Below are 16,239 nucleotides of genomic sequence, written 5' to 3'. Positions count from 1 at the left end.
TGTGTATGTGTGTATACATATGTCAACATGCATATAAAACATATTACTGTGGCTGTCATATAATGTAGATTTCTCTCTTGATTGAATCTTTAAGTTTGAGTTTGTCTAAAATCAATGATTACTAGCCGTATTTTTCCCTAGTAAATTTTACTCCTGATTCTTGTTGTAATGTTTGTGTATATCTCTTCTTTCCTATCCCTGCTAATTCTTCTGCTTTAATTCTGCTCCTTAATTTACCTACCTATTGCTTAACCTCTCCCACCCATGGATCCCTCTCTTGTCTTCTTTCCCTACCTACCTTTTACTTCCCCCTCTGCCCATCTCTTCTCCCCTTATTTCTTTATACATTTTGGAGGTCGTTTTATCTTTCATTATATATAGTTACCTATTTAATCCATTCCTGACGTGATTAGGTTTTCAGAACTATGAGTCCTCCTCCCCCCTCTAATTGCTCTGTGTCTATTCTTCCTCTATACCTCATTTGTATAATTACTATTTTTAGCTTTTCCTAGGCGGTTTTCCTTTTTAAAGTCAGATCATTCTGCATCCAATCTTTCTTTTGAGTTACCCTGTTGCTGATGTTAGTCTTAAATATATGATATACAATTTCCCTTGTAAAAAACATAAATAATTTGTCCATGTTAAGTTCCTGGAAGTTGATCTTTGATACTGCATAAATTTTCTATTGAGTTTGGATTTAGTTAAAAGAAAGTACTGAAAATCTGCAAGTTCATTGAATGTCCATTTTTTTCTCCTTTGATATTATGGACAGTTTTGCTGGATATGATATTTTTGACTGCAGCCTAGCCCTTTTGATAGTATATATAATTTCAGGACTTTGGTCTTGTATTTGTGGCTGATGATGTACAATTCTAATTTTAGCTCCAGTATATTTGAATTGTATTTTTTGTTTGTTTCTTGCAAATTTTTCTATTTGAGTTGGGGGTTTCAAAATTTGGCAATAATATTCCTATGTGTTTTCCACAAAGGCTCTCTTTGAGATGGTGATCAGTGGATTTTTTTTTCCTATTTCTACTTTCATCTCATGTTCTATCACTGTAGGACAATTTTCTTGGATTATTTCTTGCATTATTGTGTCACAGTTCTTTTTTTGGTCACAACTTTAAGGTAGTCCAATTATTCTTATAGTTTATTTTCTTGATCTGTTCTCCTGATTTGTTTCTTATAAGATCTTTCACATTCTGTTCTATATTTATGCTTTATATTATATTTTGTTATTTCTTGATCTCTTATAGCTTTGCCACCTTCCCCTTGCCTAATTCTAATTTTCAAAGAGTTATTTTTGTCTTTAAGACTCTATATCTTCTTTTCTAGTTGGTTAACACTTTTTTTTCATAATCTTGATTTTCTTGGATTTTTTTTAGTTTTTCCTCATTGTCTCTCATTTAATTTTTAAATTGTTTTTTGAGTTCTTCTATAAATTCTTTCTGGGCAGGGAGCCATTTAACATTACTCTTTGGAATAGAAGAAGCTTTTTTTTTTTACTTCAGTGTCCACCTCTGAAGATGAACCTTATTCCTATAGTAAATTTATATGGTTGAGTTATTTCTTCTTTGTTGGTTAATTTTTTTTAATGAGAAGTATTAGTGTAAATACCTCTAATCAAGCAGTGGGAGGGGGGAGATGGTGCCTCTAGCTTCACTTCAGTTCTCCCCTCTGACCTGGAACCCCAAACCAAAAGCTTTATCCTCCTGCAAGTACCCGAAGCCAGCAGTGTCTCTCTCTCACTCTGTACTCCTGGTATGCTGGTTCCTTCTCTCCCAGAGCTATGTCTTTGCAGCACAGCTGGGTCTGGCAGTCCTAATCAGCAGACCCCAGACCCCTCAAGCTGTCAGGGAGTTTCTGTGGTTTCTGCTGAAGATCCGAGTCCCCAGTGGGTATTCCTTGGCACTTCACAGTGATTAATCCCCCAGTCTGGGGTCTTCCTTTTTTCTTTTTAAAAATTTATTTATTTAAATGTTTTTATCCCAGTTACATTTAAAACAAAATTTTTTTTTACATTTGTTTTGAAAACTTTGGAGCTCCAAATTCTCTCCCTTGTTCCCAGCTCAAACCCCCATTAAGAAACCATATATTGTATAATTGTGTAAAGTTATACAAAACATTTCCATAAAAATCATGTTGTGAAAGAAAACATAGCTTTCCCGCCCTAATAAAAAAAACCCATCAAGAAAAATAAAATGAGAGAGAGAGAGAGTGTGTGTGTGTGGGGGGAGAGAGAGAGAGAGAGAGAGAGAGAGAGAGAGAGAGAAAGGTAGAGAGGGAGGAGAGAGAATGCTTCAATCTGTATTCAGATACAATCAGTTCCTTCTCTGAGGTACAAATAGGATTTTTCATCCTAAGTTCTTCAGAGTAGTTGTGAATCCTTGTCCTGTGGAGAAAAGCAGATCGTTTATAGCTGGTCATCCACGAGCATTGCTATTACTTTGTATACAGTACATTTCACTTTGCTTGAGTTCATGGAGTACTTTCCAGGTTTTTTTTTTTTTTCTGAGAGCAACCTGTCCATCATTTCCATAGAACAATAATATTCCATCACAAACCACAATTTATTCAGCTATTCTAGGGACTTTCTTGGATCTTCTTGGGTTGTGCCAGGAGAACCCCTGATCTGCCCCAAGTCTTCTTGATTTTTCACTCTGTCTCTGTTTGCCTTGAGGCACAAATTTGTTCTATTGTGGGGCATGTCTGGAGAGCTTGAAATTTTCTGACCTACTCTGCCATTGCTCAGAAACTTCCTTCCATATTTCCATACTTATCATGTTATGCAAGAAAAATCATATCAAAAGGGGAAAAAACATGAGAAAGACAAAAAAAACAAGCAAACAAACAAAAAAAGTGAAAATACTTTGCTTCGAATCACGTTCGAATCACATTTCCATAATTCTTTCTCTGGACACAGATGGCATTTTCCATAGGATAAGAGTCCTTGCCCACCCTCTGTCCTTTATAGAGTTGTTGTGAGAAAAGTGCTTTTATTTAGCATTAAAGTACTAAAGAAAAGAGACCTTTTGCTATTACTTTCTTCACAGCTTTGTAACATTCCCACCATGAGGGACAGCCTGGCCACAATGACCCTCCTGGGCAAAATGGTGGATTCCATCCCTTCCCTTGCCGAGATTCTCGTGATAGAACATGGTGAGTGCTGACCTGTCGGCTCCTCTCCCTGCTTGTCATGCAGCTTCTACTTCTCCATTATTTTCTGTTCCCACAGGACTCAGTATGCCCTTATCCTCTGAACCTCAGTTATCTTATCTCTTAAATGGGGTCATAAATCCTAAACTACTCACTTTCTAGAAATACACTTAGAAGCCTGAAAATGCATTAGAAATGGGAGCTGCTGTTTGCATTATTTTACTCTGGCACCCGTTTGTATGGTTTTGGCAAGTGGTTGTATGATTTTTCACACGCCCCCTTTTTTCTTCTTCATTAAACCACAGATGCCATGAAAGGAGGGGTGGTAGAGTGGGAAAAATACCAATAAGAGGCCTCAGAGTCAGTAAACATTGGTTAAAGTCCCCTCTCTGATGCTTCCTGGCCCAGGCAAATCATTCCTATACCACAATTTACCCAACCATTCTCCAATTGATGGGCATCCACTCAGTTTCCAGCTTCTAGCCACTACAAACAGGGCCGCCACAAACATTTTGGCACATATAGGTTCCTTTCCCTTCTTTGGTTGGCTCAGGTAAATCATTGGTCTTCAGCCTCTCTTTCCTCCTCTTTAGAAATTGGGGGGTTGGGCCAGATTCAGGTAGCTCCTCTCTCTGAAGCTGGTTCTTCTTCATCTTGACCCCAGGTCTTCTAACTCCCAGCTCAGTGTTCTTTCCACCAATTTTCTTTCTGAGATTTTGAATAACAGTAGTTTTCTCATCTGTAAAATGGGAATAATAATACTCATCCTGCCTCCTTTGTAGCTGTTGTAAAAATAGAGCTGGACAAATATTAGAAAGAACAATGATGATGTATTGGGTTTGGGGGTTCTGAATGACGATCACTCTTGCCAACATCCAGTTCCTTTTGCTGTTTCCCTGGGCAGGCAGCCTCCTCGAGCATCAGTTGAAGGGTCTGATGTACCCCAATGAGGCAGTGAAGGCCGCAGTCTGCTATCTGTATGGGAAGCTGTATTCCTCTCCCGTTGTCGCGGAGAAACTGTCGGGCCATTTCAGGGAGAAGCTGTGTTCCCTCTTCCTTACCACATTGGACAACGCCCAGACAAAGGAGCTGCAGATTAACTGCATGGGTGAGAGGAAGAAGCAGAGGAAGCCTTTTTTCTTTAGAACTTCTGTCAGCCGCATGCAGGACTTTGTAGGGCAAATTAATTGGCCCCAGAGGAGGCTTCCTTGTATGCCATCCAGGTTTCTTATCCTGTATTGGCGGTAATCCTCGGCCTTTGAAGGCAATGATAGAGAAGTTTAAGCTCTGTGAGGTCCTTTTGAGCTAGAAAAGCTTCTTATAAGCCCAGTATCTATCGCTGGGGAACAGGCTTGCTTAGCTGAGAGAGGCTGACTGGGAGTCAGCAGCTGCCCAAGAAACACCTCTTAAAGTTGAAGTGACTTCTTTTTAAGTGGTGGGGATGACCACAGTAATGAAACCTTGACGTATAAGAGGGAGGATCCAAAGAAGGAAAAGGTCTGGAGTAACTACCACCTTTCTGATTAAAATAACCCTAATGATCATTCCATTGGTGGGACATGGTGGCCCCTAGTGCTGTGCCTTGAACATAGTAGGCACTTTGTTGAATTGAACTGAAAGTGAGAAGATGCTTGGGGATTTGTTCTCATACTGAAGGCTGAGGGAGACCGATTCATCCATCCATTCATTCAGAAGTTGGCGGAGCACTTGCTCTGTGCAAAGGAAGCACTGTCCCCAAGTGCCCTGGGATAGAAAGCCACCCAAGAGTTTTCCTGAAGGGGGTGATAGCCAACCTCTGTGCTTATCTTCTCAAGCTGATGCTTGAGGAGGTTTTTTCTTCCTTTTTATTTTCACAGGTTTACTGAGACAACTACTGAAATACGACCTCTTTGTATCAGTCATAATGAGCAAATCCGGGATGGCAGGGAGTTCTGAAAATGCTGAGGCCCCACAAGAGGAAACTACTCTGCCCTTAGTGCTTAAAAAGGTAATTCCTTTGCAGGGCTCTGGGTCTCCTGATCAAAAACTGTCTCCTGTTGTCGCTGTCACAGAGCCACTCCCACAGGCTCAGGAGCCATTATGTTTGTGCTGGAGTTCTGCTCTGTTGAGTCGTCTTTGAGCATTCTTTTTTTTTCCATGCAGAGACATTGGGGAATCCTAGATAGTATCACCCAAATATCTCAAAATCTGTCCAGGCTTGCTGTCACTGGGTCCGTATTCTGGCATTGCTGGTGGACATCGGCATTAGGCACAAATGGAGGCTGGAGATCTTTGCCTGAACATAGTAGCCCCTGGAGCTCCCACACTTTTTCAGGCTAATTTCAGTGACCCCCTGCCCTGCTTCATGCACCCAGTGTTCCAGCCAAACTGGACCCACTCCCATTCCTTCCCCTCTCCTAACCCCATTCATTTGCCTGCTCTCCCAATGTCAGAGCTCCCCCTTCTGGCAGGGGCATTTCCAGATACTGCCTCCGTCACCTCTGTCACAGTGAAGGAGCTGGACTGGGAATGACCTGATTCCTGGCCTCCCTCAGGTGGTGCCCGCCTGAGGGCTCGGGGCCAGGGGGCCAGGGCAGCCTCCCCCTTTCCGTTCTCCAGCTGTCTGTAGCGCCAAAGTATGGGCCCGATGCCAGCTTCCTCTCTGGTGTCCCTCTGATCACCCACGAGATGTTCTTGTGGGCCTGAGCCGCCTCTCGGGGGGTCTGGGCCAATGTGCTCGGGCTTCATTCGAGATGAGGCTCCTGCTGCCACTTAGCATCAGTCTCTGCCTTTTTGTCCAGCTGCTGCTGTCCCGAGATGAGACCTTGCAGGTGGCCAGCGTCCACTGCATGGCGGCCATGCTGGTGCGGTCCCCTGCCAAGTACGCCCCGGCCTTCATCCACGCCGACGTTCCAGGTATGGACCCCCAGGCCCTGGCGAGGGTGTGAGGGTGAGGCTGTCGCTGGCCTCCAGAGGAAGGTCCCTGGGAGAGCCCCTGGGGAGAGCCAGAAGGCGCCTGCTCTCTGCCCTGGTGTTCTCTCCTCATTCAAAGGGCTTCATCTCCCTGCTCTGATCGCTGACTGAGAGCCAGAAGGGCCCCAGCTCCTTTATCTGAGAGATGGGGAAACTGAGGCAGAGAGAGGGAAGGGACTTTCTTGAGACATGGGTGGAGTTGAGGATTTCCAAGCAGCAGGGGGCAAGCTTCTTAGATTGCCCCAAAGGAAGGACTGGGAAGGATAGAGGGAAGCCACCTGTGTCAGTGGAAAGCAGAGGGGGGCAAGTTGAGAGTCAGGAGCATCAGAGGGAAAGCAGGAAGGCCAGAGAATGTCTGGAAGTGCTTCAGAAACCCCAAAGGGCACCTATGGTCCGGCACCGTCCTCAGACTCACAAGACGGCGCAGGGCCTAGGTCGGTGCCACAGTATGTAGCCAAGGCTGGGACCGTGCCTTCTCCCTTCTCATGCCCTTTGAACCCCAGGATCCCCCACTGGCCCTTTTTATTTCACTGGATAAAATCATCTGGATGTGAAAGTGCAGTCTGCCCTCTAAAAGAGCTCCTTAGAATAAGAGGATTTGGGCCCAAGAAGCCTTGCCCGGGGTCGCTCCCCTGAGCAGGAGAGGGGTGAGGGCGGGCCCCCTTGGGCATTGCCCCCTGCGCCCTGGGCAGAGCGGGCATGGAGAAGCGGCACAGTCCGAAGGTACATAAGGCCCTAGGGCTGCTAGGGCAGTGTGGGGCTCACAGAGGGAGCTGCTGGGGGAGGGAAGCATCCCCTCATGGAGAAATGGCTTCTTGTGGGGCCTTCCCTGGCCCGCCCTGACCCAGGCCGCGGCCCTCGCCCCGCAGAGTTCCTGTTCGAACACCTCTCGTGCAGCAGCGAGGTCCTCCTCTGCCCCGTGTATAGCTGCCTGTTGCTTCTGACTGAGGAGCGCCTCTTCTTTTCCAAGTGTCACACCGTCTATGGTTTGTGCCCGCCCTGCCCTTCCTCCTGTGGTTCCCCCCTGCTTTAAAGGGCTCCCTCCCGCCCTTCTTCCCTTGCTGCCCTCTGGCCCCTGGGGGACCCACAAGCCAAGGGATGAGGGCCTGGGGGCCCGGGGCCTGGAGCAGGAAGACTGGGGTTCAGCCCTGGCTTGGTGACCCTCTGCCTGCCTCGGCTTCTTCAGCTGTAAAAGGGGGATCATAAGGGCCCCTCCCTCCCCTCCGCTGTGCCAGCGCACTGCCCCCGGCCTCCTTGTTCTCAGAGGAGGAGACTGGCCCCCAGCAGTGGTCACCCATGGGGTAACATTGGAACCTGGGCCTTCTGACTCCCGGGCCTTCTGCTGGCTGCTTGGGCCCGAGGCCGTGCACGCAGCTGGTGCCTAATAAATGTTAGTTGAGTTGACATGGTTGCCCAGGTATGTTCATTCTTTTGAAAACCCCCCATCCCTCCTTGCTTGAGACTCTGTGTCTTTGGGAGGGTGGTGAGGGGTGACCGCCCGGGGCAGGGGCAACTGGGACGGGGCCCCTCAGACCTCATCCTCCCCAATGCAGGAATCGAGGCTCTGGTGCGGAGCCTGAAGAGGAGCCTGCAGCTGAACAACCCGGAGCTCCTCAAGCAGGGTTTGCTGCTCTTCTCGGAGATTCTGAAGCGGTGAGGGCAGAGGGCAGAGGGTACCCCCGGGAGGTCAGAGGGCCCCTGGCTGGGGTACAGGGCAGCAATGGGAGATGGCTTCAAATCACCCCTGCCTCCTTTGTCACTTCCTAGGCAGCCAGAAGAGATCAAGCTTTTTACAAACTCGGCCACCTGCAAGGACGCCGGGGGGGTTCTGCAGGAAGCCGTCAAGAGCCCCGTCCTGGAGGTCATGGCCGAGGCGGTCGGTGCCACGGCAGCTTTCTTCAGGTGAGGGGCTGAGGCTTCCTCTACAATGCGTTGGGTCGGAGGTGACCAGTCAGCTCCGGCCCCTCGGGTTAGCCCTCGCATCCTCCTGCTGGCCGTTGGCCCGGAGGAGTTAGAGGCAGGCAGAGTTTGTCGGAGGAGCAGCCAATACTTCTGAACCAGGGCTGCCTTGCCAGGTCAGAACTGCATTTCTGCAGCTCTAGAAGCTAGTCCTGTGAAGGGGTGAGCTCCCCGTCAGTTGAGGTGTTCAAGCAGAGGTAGGATGCTCAGCCCATTGCCTGGAGGCCTCGGAGGCCTCTGGCAAGGATTCGGCTGGTTGAGATCCAGCAGTCCTGGAAGGGTCTGACACCCCCTCCCCCACTTCACAGGTGAGGAAACTGAGTTGCAGAGGGTGCAGGAAGTGCAGGACCTGTGCAGCAGGCCAGAGTTTTTGCGCCAGAACTTTGCCCAACGCCACGTGTCCTCTGAAATGGGGAGCTCCTCCACCTTCTGCAGGCTGGGCTCGTGGCTGGGCCAGGGGTCAGGCTCGGGGTGTCCGTCTCCATTTTCTGTCTGCCCCCGTGTGTGAGAGCCGCCTCCATTGGCCTCGTGCACACTCCGGGGCCAGAATGCAGCCACCTGGGCCGGGGCAGGGGGCCCTTAGCTGGCTTCTAATTCCAATTTAGTCCAAACTTGAACCTGAACCCCACTGGGTGGGCCCAGAGACACCTGCTTTCCTCTTGTCCTGGACAGGAAGGACCACCTGGGTTCGCCGCCAGTGCCATATGGAGAGCTTCAGGCCTTGGTCCAAGCCCTGCTGGACCGCTGTGCCGACCTGTTGCCACCTGCGAGCCAGAGGACTCTCTTTAGCCGAGACCTAATTCTCCTGGGGGTAAGGGCTCAGTGAGGCTCGGAGGGCTGTCGCTCATCCTTTGTGGCTCACTGAGGGGCTCGGGCAGGCACTGGGGGAGGCAGCAAGGGGCAGTGGAGCCACTCTTGCCTTCAGGGCATGTCTAATCTAGGAGCAGGCAGAGCACATTCACAGGTTTGTGGCACTGGAGGTTTGGAGCTGGGGGGAGCTCCTCCCAGCTCCAATTCCAGTGAATCCCAGCGGGGTGAGGTGACAAGCTTGGGGCTCCAGATCTTCTTCCCCACTCCAGTGCCCCTCCTGCAGGGTCCGAGCTGGGCTGCACGTGCCAGGAGGGCGGGCTGGCAACCAGCTTGCTGGAGGCCTCCTCCTGAGGCCGGGTCTGGCCCTGCCAGCCCGGGGGTGGCCGTGTGGTAGAGAACAGCAATTACAGCAGGGCCAGCTTCCCAAGATGACCTCACTGGGTCCTCACCACACCCCTGGGAGGCCGGTGCCAGTATCACCCCCGTTTTACAGACGGGGACCCAATGGAGAGAAGTGCAGGGGGATTGCCCAGTGTCCCAGAGCTAGTTTGTGCCTGAGGTTATCCTGGCTCTGGGCCCAGGACTGGAAAGAAGGACCTGTCCTAGGCTCTAGCCCCAACCCCTCCCCTTGGTAGTTTTCCAGAGCATGCATGTGAGCCTAAGTCAGGACTCCAGAGGTGGCTCCTGGAACTTTGAGCCCAAAGGTCCCAGGGGCCACCGAGGAACCAGCTGGGGCCCAGAGAGTCAGGATTGGAACCCAGGCCTCCGGGCTAATGCAGCCTCCCTCTGAGTCCCCGAGGGCCCCGTGTCTCATTCCTGCAGGGCTACCCCTCCAGTGAAGGGCCCAGTCGAGCCTCTCAGCAGCAGGGAGAGCTCCTTCAGGCTTCCCTCGAGGCCTTCCGGAATGCCTGCAGGTGAGGGGTCTCCCGGGTGGGACAAATAACCTGACTGGGCTGATGTTTCTGTGGGTCCCCAAGGCTCCCAACTTTGGGAGGGAGGCGAAGAGTGCAGCACATCTTTGTCCCCCTTTGGTGGAGGAAGAAACTGAGGCAGTAACCCTCCCAGTGAGGTTCCCAGGGTCAGCCAGTAACAGTGTTTACAGCCACAGTAATTCTCGGAGCGGTCTGGAGAACTAAGGCCTGGAGGGGATGTAATCAGCATCCCAGAAGGACCACATACCTTTGGGAGGGTGAATCGGCCACCTTTTTTATGTTCACAAGTACCATCTAGTCTTGCACCAGGCGGATGAAGCTCAGGGCTTTGCGCTTCCTGTTTTCCAGACTGGCCATGGAGTTTCGGGATGAGCCCTCAGCCCAGGAGAACCCCTTCACGGCCCCTAGCACTGAGAAGGAAGGCACACTGGAGAGTTTCTCCGAGTTCCTGCTGAGTGCCTGCGACTCCCTCTGCATCCCCACCGTGATGGTAGCTGGCCCTGGGATGGCGCAGGCGCTGGAGGAAGGACTGGGGGACCGAGGCAGACGGGGCGGTCAGGAGGCAGGAGACCAGTGGCTGTGGCCACAGAGATATCCTGCTGCTCCAGCCCAAGGCCCGAGCCCCCGGGCTCTCATTTAGAGTGTGGGTGGGGGGGTATTCAGGCCGTCTTCCCAACTTTAGAATGATTTCCAGGTCGAATTATGTCTCCATTGTTTCTCTGGTGTGGATCTGGGATTTCCTTAGTGTGGAGAACTCCCGGGCATAAGAGTACCGCCAGTATACCTGCTATAATTTACACCCATAGGCCTTGAGAAAGCCAGTGCCCCGCAGCACCCCGCCAGCAGGAGGCCACCTGTTAGCCATTAGGCCACACTGCCTCTCTCTGCTTCAAAACTCAAAGCTGGGGATGTCCTGGGAACACGGGGCTTTCTTGAGAGAGGGGAGGCCGAGGTTAATGGGTTAGTGGTTTACCTGTAGGTAAGTTGAAGAATAGGCTTGATCCCAGCTAGTTCTTTGGTTTAGGAGGTTGAGAGTAGCGGATGATCAGGGCCCTGCTCGAGCGTTCTAATAGAGAAGGGCTTCTTAAACTTTCTGCTCACAACCCCGTTTCACATGAGAAATTTTTGCATGACCCCGGGTTTGTAGGAATATAAAATAGATATACATATCAAACATTTACTGATGACAAATTATAACTTTGGGACCCCCACATTGTTCCGAGACCTCGTATAAGGGGCTTATAGTAGAGGTAAGGCTTTCTAGTAGACAGTCTAGTTAATCCAAATATATTCAGCCACCCCTGGGTAAAAGCAGCTCTCCAGGAAGGTCAGGAAACTAAAAAGCTGCCTGCAGGAAGTGTAGAAAGTAGGACCCAGGAGTGCCCAGCCAAAGCCCTAACAGCTGCTATTAAACTCTTCTCCTCCAAAGACCCTCCCTAAAGTCCCCATATCCAGCTGCCAGGGCCCAATGACTCCAGACCATCCCAAGCCTGCACCACAGCTTCCTGGGCCACATCAGTCCCCACAAGGGGATGGGCATGGTGGAGAGGGGTTAACTTCTCCCACTTTTGCCAGAATCCCGGCCCACCAGGAGGATGGGGGAAGCACAGCTTCTGGGGGAAAATCCAGACTTAAATCTAAGTGAGGGGCTGACTCAGTTGGGGGTTTAGCTCCCTGCAAACCATCTAGAATGGGGATTATTCCAATGCTGGAGTCTTTCTCCTTCAAGGAAACCTCTTAACCCCCAGGGTTCTAGCTTCCCCAGAAGCTCGGACCCAGACCTTGGGTCTCAGATGACCAGGAATGATGTGAGTGTTTGATAACTTTGCTGTGTCAGCCTCTGGTGCTTGATGGCTCTCTCCCTCCCTCCCCTTCTCTTCTCTCTCCCCCTGCTTTTAGAGGCATCCTGAGCAGACCACTCATCCCGCTCTGATGGAGATTTTCTTCTCAGTCCTCAACAGCTTGTTTGTCATTGTGCCCCACATGAAGGAGAAGTTCTCCAAGAAGCTGGGTAGGCAGCACTGGGGCCCTGGGCCAGCTTGGGGGCCTGACTGTACATGACCTGGTTTGGGGCAAGCCCACCTCAAAAAACTCTTCCCAAACTGAGCTTTCCCAAAGAGGATGGAAAGGAAAATGGCTGTGGTTCTCATCCTCACCAAAGTTCACAGGCAAGCTGGCCGGGATCCTGCTGCCCACCTACGGCACCTACCTCATTTTAAAGATGGGGAGACCCAGTTGGGAGCCAGCTCCCTCCCAGGAGTACATAATGGAGAGTCTTGCAAAGCTGTCTCAGCTTGGAAAGTGTTCACAGGGATCCATCAGTCTGTGCTGATGCAGTGGTTGGGGTCTGTCACCAGCCCAGACCATGGCTTTGATTGGACCCCAGGGCAGCATGTGGCCGTGGTAAACTCCTCAAGAGAATTCAGAAACTAAAACAGGCTTTCCCTGCTGTGCCCTGAAATCTGGAGCCACTTGCAGCCCCTGCTTCTCTCAAATTAACAACCAGGTTCTAGTGGATGAAGTAGGAATGGGAGTCTCTGGGGTGGAGGGGGAGGACAGGCCTGTCTCTCCCAGTACTCATGGACTCAGGATGTGGTAGAAGGGATATTGGAGGAGGCTTTAAAACCACACTTAGAGACCCGATCGCTGAAACAGAATTCATTTCCTCCTACCTCCAGCTTCCTCCTCCTTCATCAGACTGACTCTGGAGCTGAAGGTCCGATTCTGTGGTGGACAGAGGTAGGCGAGTCCCCGGGACTTTCAGAAGCTTGGCCAGGGAGGGGAGGGAGTACTTCCTGTTCTAGCCTGGTGGCCAACTAGAGGGGTAGGGATTTTCCGTGGATGGAGGTGGTTGCCATATTAATCACAGTGTAGGCTGCATCAGGATGAGGTGGTTGGGTCGTAAATGAATAAAAGATGAGCTAATTTTAGTCTAACTTTGGTGCTTGTCTCCCAGGGCAGCAGAAGGAGGCCTTCTGGCCTGAGCCACAGTCCCCCATACGTCATGCTGACACTCAGCCCTGGCTCAGTCTCCCAGCTGCCAGCCCTGAGACCTTTGTATTTTTATAAGTCGGTGTGTCCTCTCCTCCAAAGCCCCTTGCTGCTTAAAGCAGCCCCCGGGTACCCTGGCAAGCTCCCTACAATCCTAGGCGGGCTGAGCTGCTCTTGGGTAGATCAGGTGTCTCCCGTCAGACTTCTGAGGTTAAGCCTTTGTCCTCTACCTTGCCTCAGCCCTCTCCTTGTCCCCAACCAGAGCACAGTCTCCCTGACAAAAGCAGAATTCTCGGAGCTCTCCGTGGTGGGAGGCAGTTAGAGGCTGTGAGGTTGCAGGGCTCTTTCTGGGGGAAGGAAGGGCTTAGTGGGACACACACATACAAGGTGTCCGTCAAACAAAAGCCCCCTAGCAGTGTTAGAGCCCTGGCATCCAGTAGAAGTTGGATCCTGGCTTTCAGCCAAAGACTGAAAGAGCCCAGACAAAGGGAGAGCTTTGGAGAGGAGAGCCAGCCAGGGCCCTTCTTGTTCCTCTCTGTCGATGGGACAATGTGCTTTTCTCTGGGGGGAACTCTGCAAGGCATCCCCTGTGAGTGGGGGGACTGGCATTGTCTGGGGGTGACTGAACCAAGGATTGATATTCTCATATTCTCTCTCTCTCTCTCTCTCTCTCTCTCTCTCTCTCTCTCTTTCTCTCTCTCTCCTTCCTCTAAGAAACCCAGCCCTGAATCACGCTTGTTCCAACTTCCTCTACTCCCTGTGCCTCAACCTCTTATCTTTGGAGGAGACAGGAGCAGCAGCCAGAGAGGGTAAGATGCACAAGGGGGCCCTTGGGTCAGTGACTTTACTTTAGAATGACTGTCCCTTCAAGGTCTGAATCCCAAAGACAGGGAGTGGCCCAGCAATGACACAGACACCTGTCTTGGGATTCCTAGAGAGCTTCAGAATTATCATTTGCCCCCATTCACTGCTTCATGATCGCACTTCACCCCTCTCACCACCTCAGCCCTCTAATGAGCACTGCCTGAATCCATAATAAGAGGAGGACGAGCTTCCCAGACAGCAGAGAAGGTGATACTCAGGCTTCCTGATTGGCCTGTTTAAGGCATTGGGACACTGAGGCAAAACAGGAGCCATCCCAGGAACACAGCAGGTGCTTAACAAATGGTTATTGACTGGAGATGACAGTAGTCATCTGAGCTGAGTAGAAGTAAGATAATTTGAGGAGAGATAAAACTTTAATGACTAGGAGTGATCAAGAAAGGCTTCATAGAGGAGATGGTACCATGAAGGAAGGTAAAGGAGAGAAGGGGACACCTTGTAGGCAGAGGGATGGCTTGGGCTATTCTGGGAGGTTAGAGATGTCATGTCAAGGTGTGGTCAGAAATAGAAATCCATTTGGGAGAGAACAAAATGTGTGAAAGGCATTAATATGATAATATGCTGGAAAAGTAGGTGTGTTGAAACCAGATAAACCTGTGGAAACCTGTGTCAGCAGGGTCCTGCAATGCCTCCCATGTGACTTTTGCACTAATCCTCCCTTGCAGGGATAATCTCCCATTGCTCTTAAAAGGCCCCTTTATTTCTTGGCCTGAATCCCAAAGTATAATTAACAGAAGCCACAGGATCAGTCAGCATTTGGGTCCCAATGGGCAGAATGTTTAGTAAGTTCTTGTGCTCAGCTGGGTGCTTAAATACTTCCAGGTTATGTTGCCATGTTCCCAAGACAGGCTTGGGATATGTTATGTACTGTAGCTTATTTCTACTAAAGTCAGAAGCTAAGACTGGCCCTAGGCTTGAATGTATGGAAGAACAAAGTGCTTACTTTGTGCCAAGTTTTGGGGGTACAAATAAAAAAATTCAATATATTCCCTTCTTTCAAGGAGCTTACCTTCTTCTGAAGGAAGCCAGTACATATAGGAGGGTGCAGCTGACAAGATCTGGGTGAACTCTTTGTAGGTCAGATGGCAATGCTCTTAGATCCAAAGGGCACAGCTGCTTTGTGGATGGCAAGGCCCAGTGGTCTCCCAACTTCTGGGAAGGATTATAGTTGGTGGCTCCCTGCATCTCCCAGCTATGTGAGCATCCATGTCCTTGATCCATAACTGTTGAGAAGGAGGAAGTGGGTCTGAGTTCAGAGTGGATACAGCCTCCTTTACAGATGAGTTTTAAGATAGCATTATCTGCCCAGAGGTTTCTATCCCTACAGAAAAATGACATTCATTATTCAGCAGTCATAGCAAGGGTGTAGCTATGAAGGCTTTTTTTTTTGTTTTGTCATAAGAAAACTCATTTGACAACCAATGTGTACACCATGTTTTTCCTTAAAGGTTTTTTGTGGGGCCCCATCTACTTCAGGGAACCTGAAATGAACCCCATTCTTAGAAACATTCCAGAACCCTCGTTTCTCCTGGAAGATCCCAGTCCTAGTGGGCTGGAACATGTGGCGGGGATGTTCATGGCCTTCCTGGAGCTGGCGTGATCCCCCAGGGGACACATGGAGTGGCCACAGAGGGACATTCCAGCTCTGAAGTTGGTGATTTTGTCTCTGGCTGTACTTCCTGTTGGCCCAGTTCTTATTTGGTCATCCCATCCAGTAACCAGGGTCATCTTCACAGGTTTGTCTGGTTCTATAACCCACCAATCTTTCTTCCTTTTTATCATTATCAACCCCATTGTAAGATGGAATACTCAGACTTCTGGTACTGATAACAGAGTAAGTAAATATTTCTCAAATGTGTGATTTACACACATTTGTGTCTACAATGAGAAAAAAATCGGCCCACTACATGTACTAATTGAGAAGAGACTCTTTTTGTCTATTGTTGTTCAATCGTTTTTGAGTTGTTTCCAATTCTTCATGATCCCATTTGGGGTTTTCTTGGCAAAGATTCTGGATGGTTTGCCATTTCTTTTTCTAACTCATTTTCCAGATGAGGAAACTGAGGCAGACAGAATGAAATGACTTGCCTGGGTCACTCAGCTAGTAAGTGACTAAGGCCAGATTTGTATTCAGGAAGATGAGTCTTCCTGACTCTTCCTTGTGCTCTATTCTCTGTTCTATCCAGCTATCCAGAAGAGCAAGAGCCTCTAAACCTTCATTAAATATTGTGGAAAAGTTACCAGTGTACTAATTGATCTGAAGAGATCACTGGATCTCACAGTGGCCAAACCGTGTCCAAAAGGCTGTCCTCTCCCCTAATTCCAGTAAGATGCTGTGTCTCTACTAAGGCCAACTTGGCATAAATCCATTCTTCCCAAATTCCAGCCAAAATATCTGAGATCCAGAGGAGCAGAGACCCTGGCAACTGGGTAATTGATGCCAGGACACAATTTGTCACCCTTTTTAGAAATACTAAAAAGAGATATCCCAGCTTGTGACTAGGAATATTTAATGAATCCCTTATTATTAATATTCATTATGTTCCTTCTTGCAAAG

The 16,239-nt window shown here is 49.5% G+C and overlaps 1 protein-coding gene across 1 annotated transcript in view; it reads left to right on the top strand.

Annotated features, from left to right (window-relative positions):
- Positions 1–16,239, top strand: part of MEI1 (meiotic double-stranded break formation protein 1) — a 60,108-nt gene that overhangs the window by 7,565 nt on the left and 36,304 nt on the right. Inside the window, exons 5-17 of the mRNA XM_031940686.1 lie at positions 3,054–3,159; positions 4,061–4,264; positions 5,013–5,143; positions 5,937–6,051; positions 6,978–7,094; positions 7,662–7,761; positions 7,876–8,010; positions 8,740–8,878; positions 9,700–9,791; positions 10,158–10,299; positions 11,709–11,820; positions 12,488–12,548; positions 13,515–13,609. Coding sequence (XP_031796546.1) covers positions 3,054–3,159; positions 4,061–4,264; positions 5,013–5,143; positions 5,937–6,051; positions 6,978–7,094; positions 7,662–7,761; positions 7,876–8,010; positions 8,740–8,878; positions 9,700–9,791; positions 10,158–10,299; positions 11,709–11,820; positions 12,488–12,548; positions 13,515–13,609 — 1,549 coding nt within the window. The remainder of the gene's footprint in view (positions 1–3,053; positions 3,160–4,060; positions 4,265–5,012; positions 5,144–5,936; positions 6,052–6,977; positions 7,095–7,661; positions 7,762–7,875; positions 8,011–8,739; positions 8,879–9,699; positions 9,792–10,157; positions 10,300–11,708; positions 11,821–12,487; positions 12,549–13,514; positions 13,610–16,239) is intronic.

Source organism: Sarcophilus harrisii, chromosome 5 (genome assembly GCF_902635505.1).
Source record: "Sarcophilus harrisii chromosome 5, mSarHar1.11, whole genome shotgun sequence".
Lineage (NCBI taxonomy): Eukaryota > Metazoa > Chordata > Mammalia > Dasyuromorphia > Dasyuridae > Sarcophilus > Sarcophilus harrisii.
This window is presented reverse-complemented; position numbering and strand designations above follow the sequence as displayed.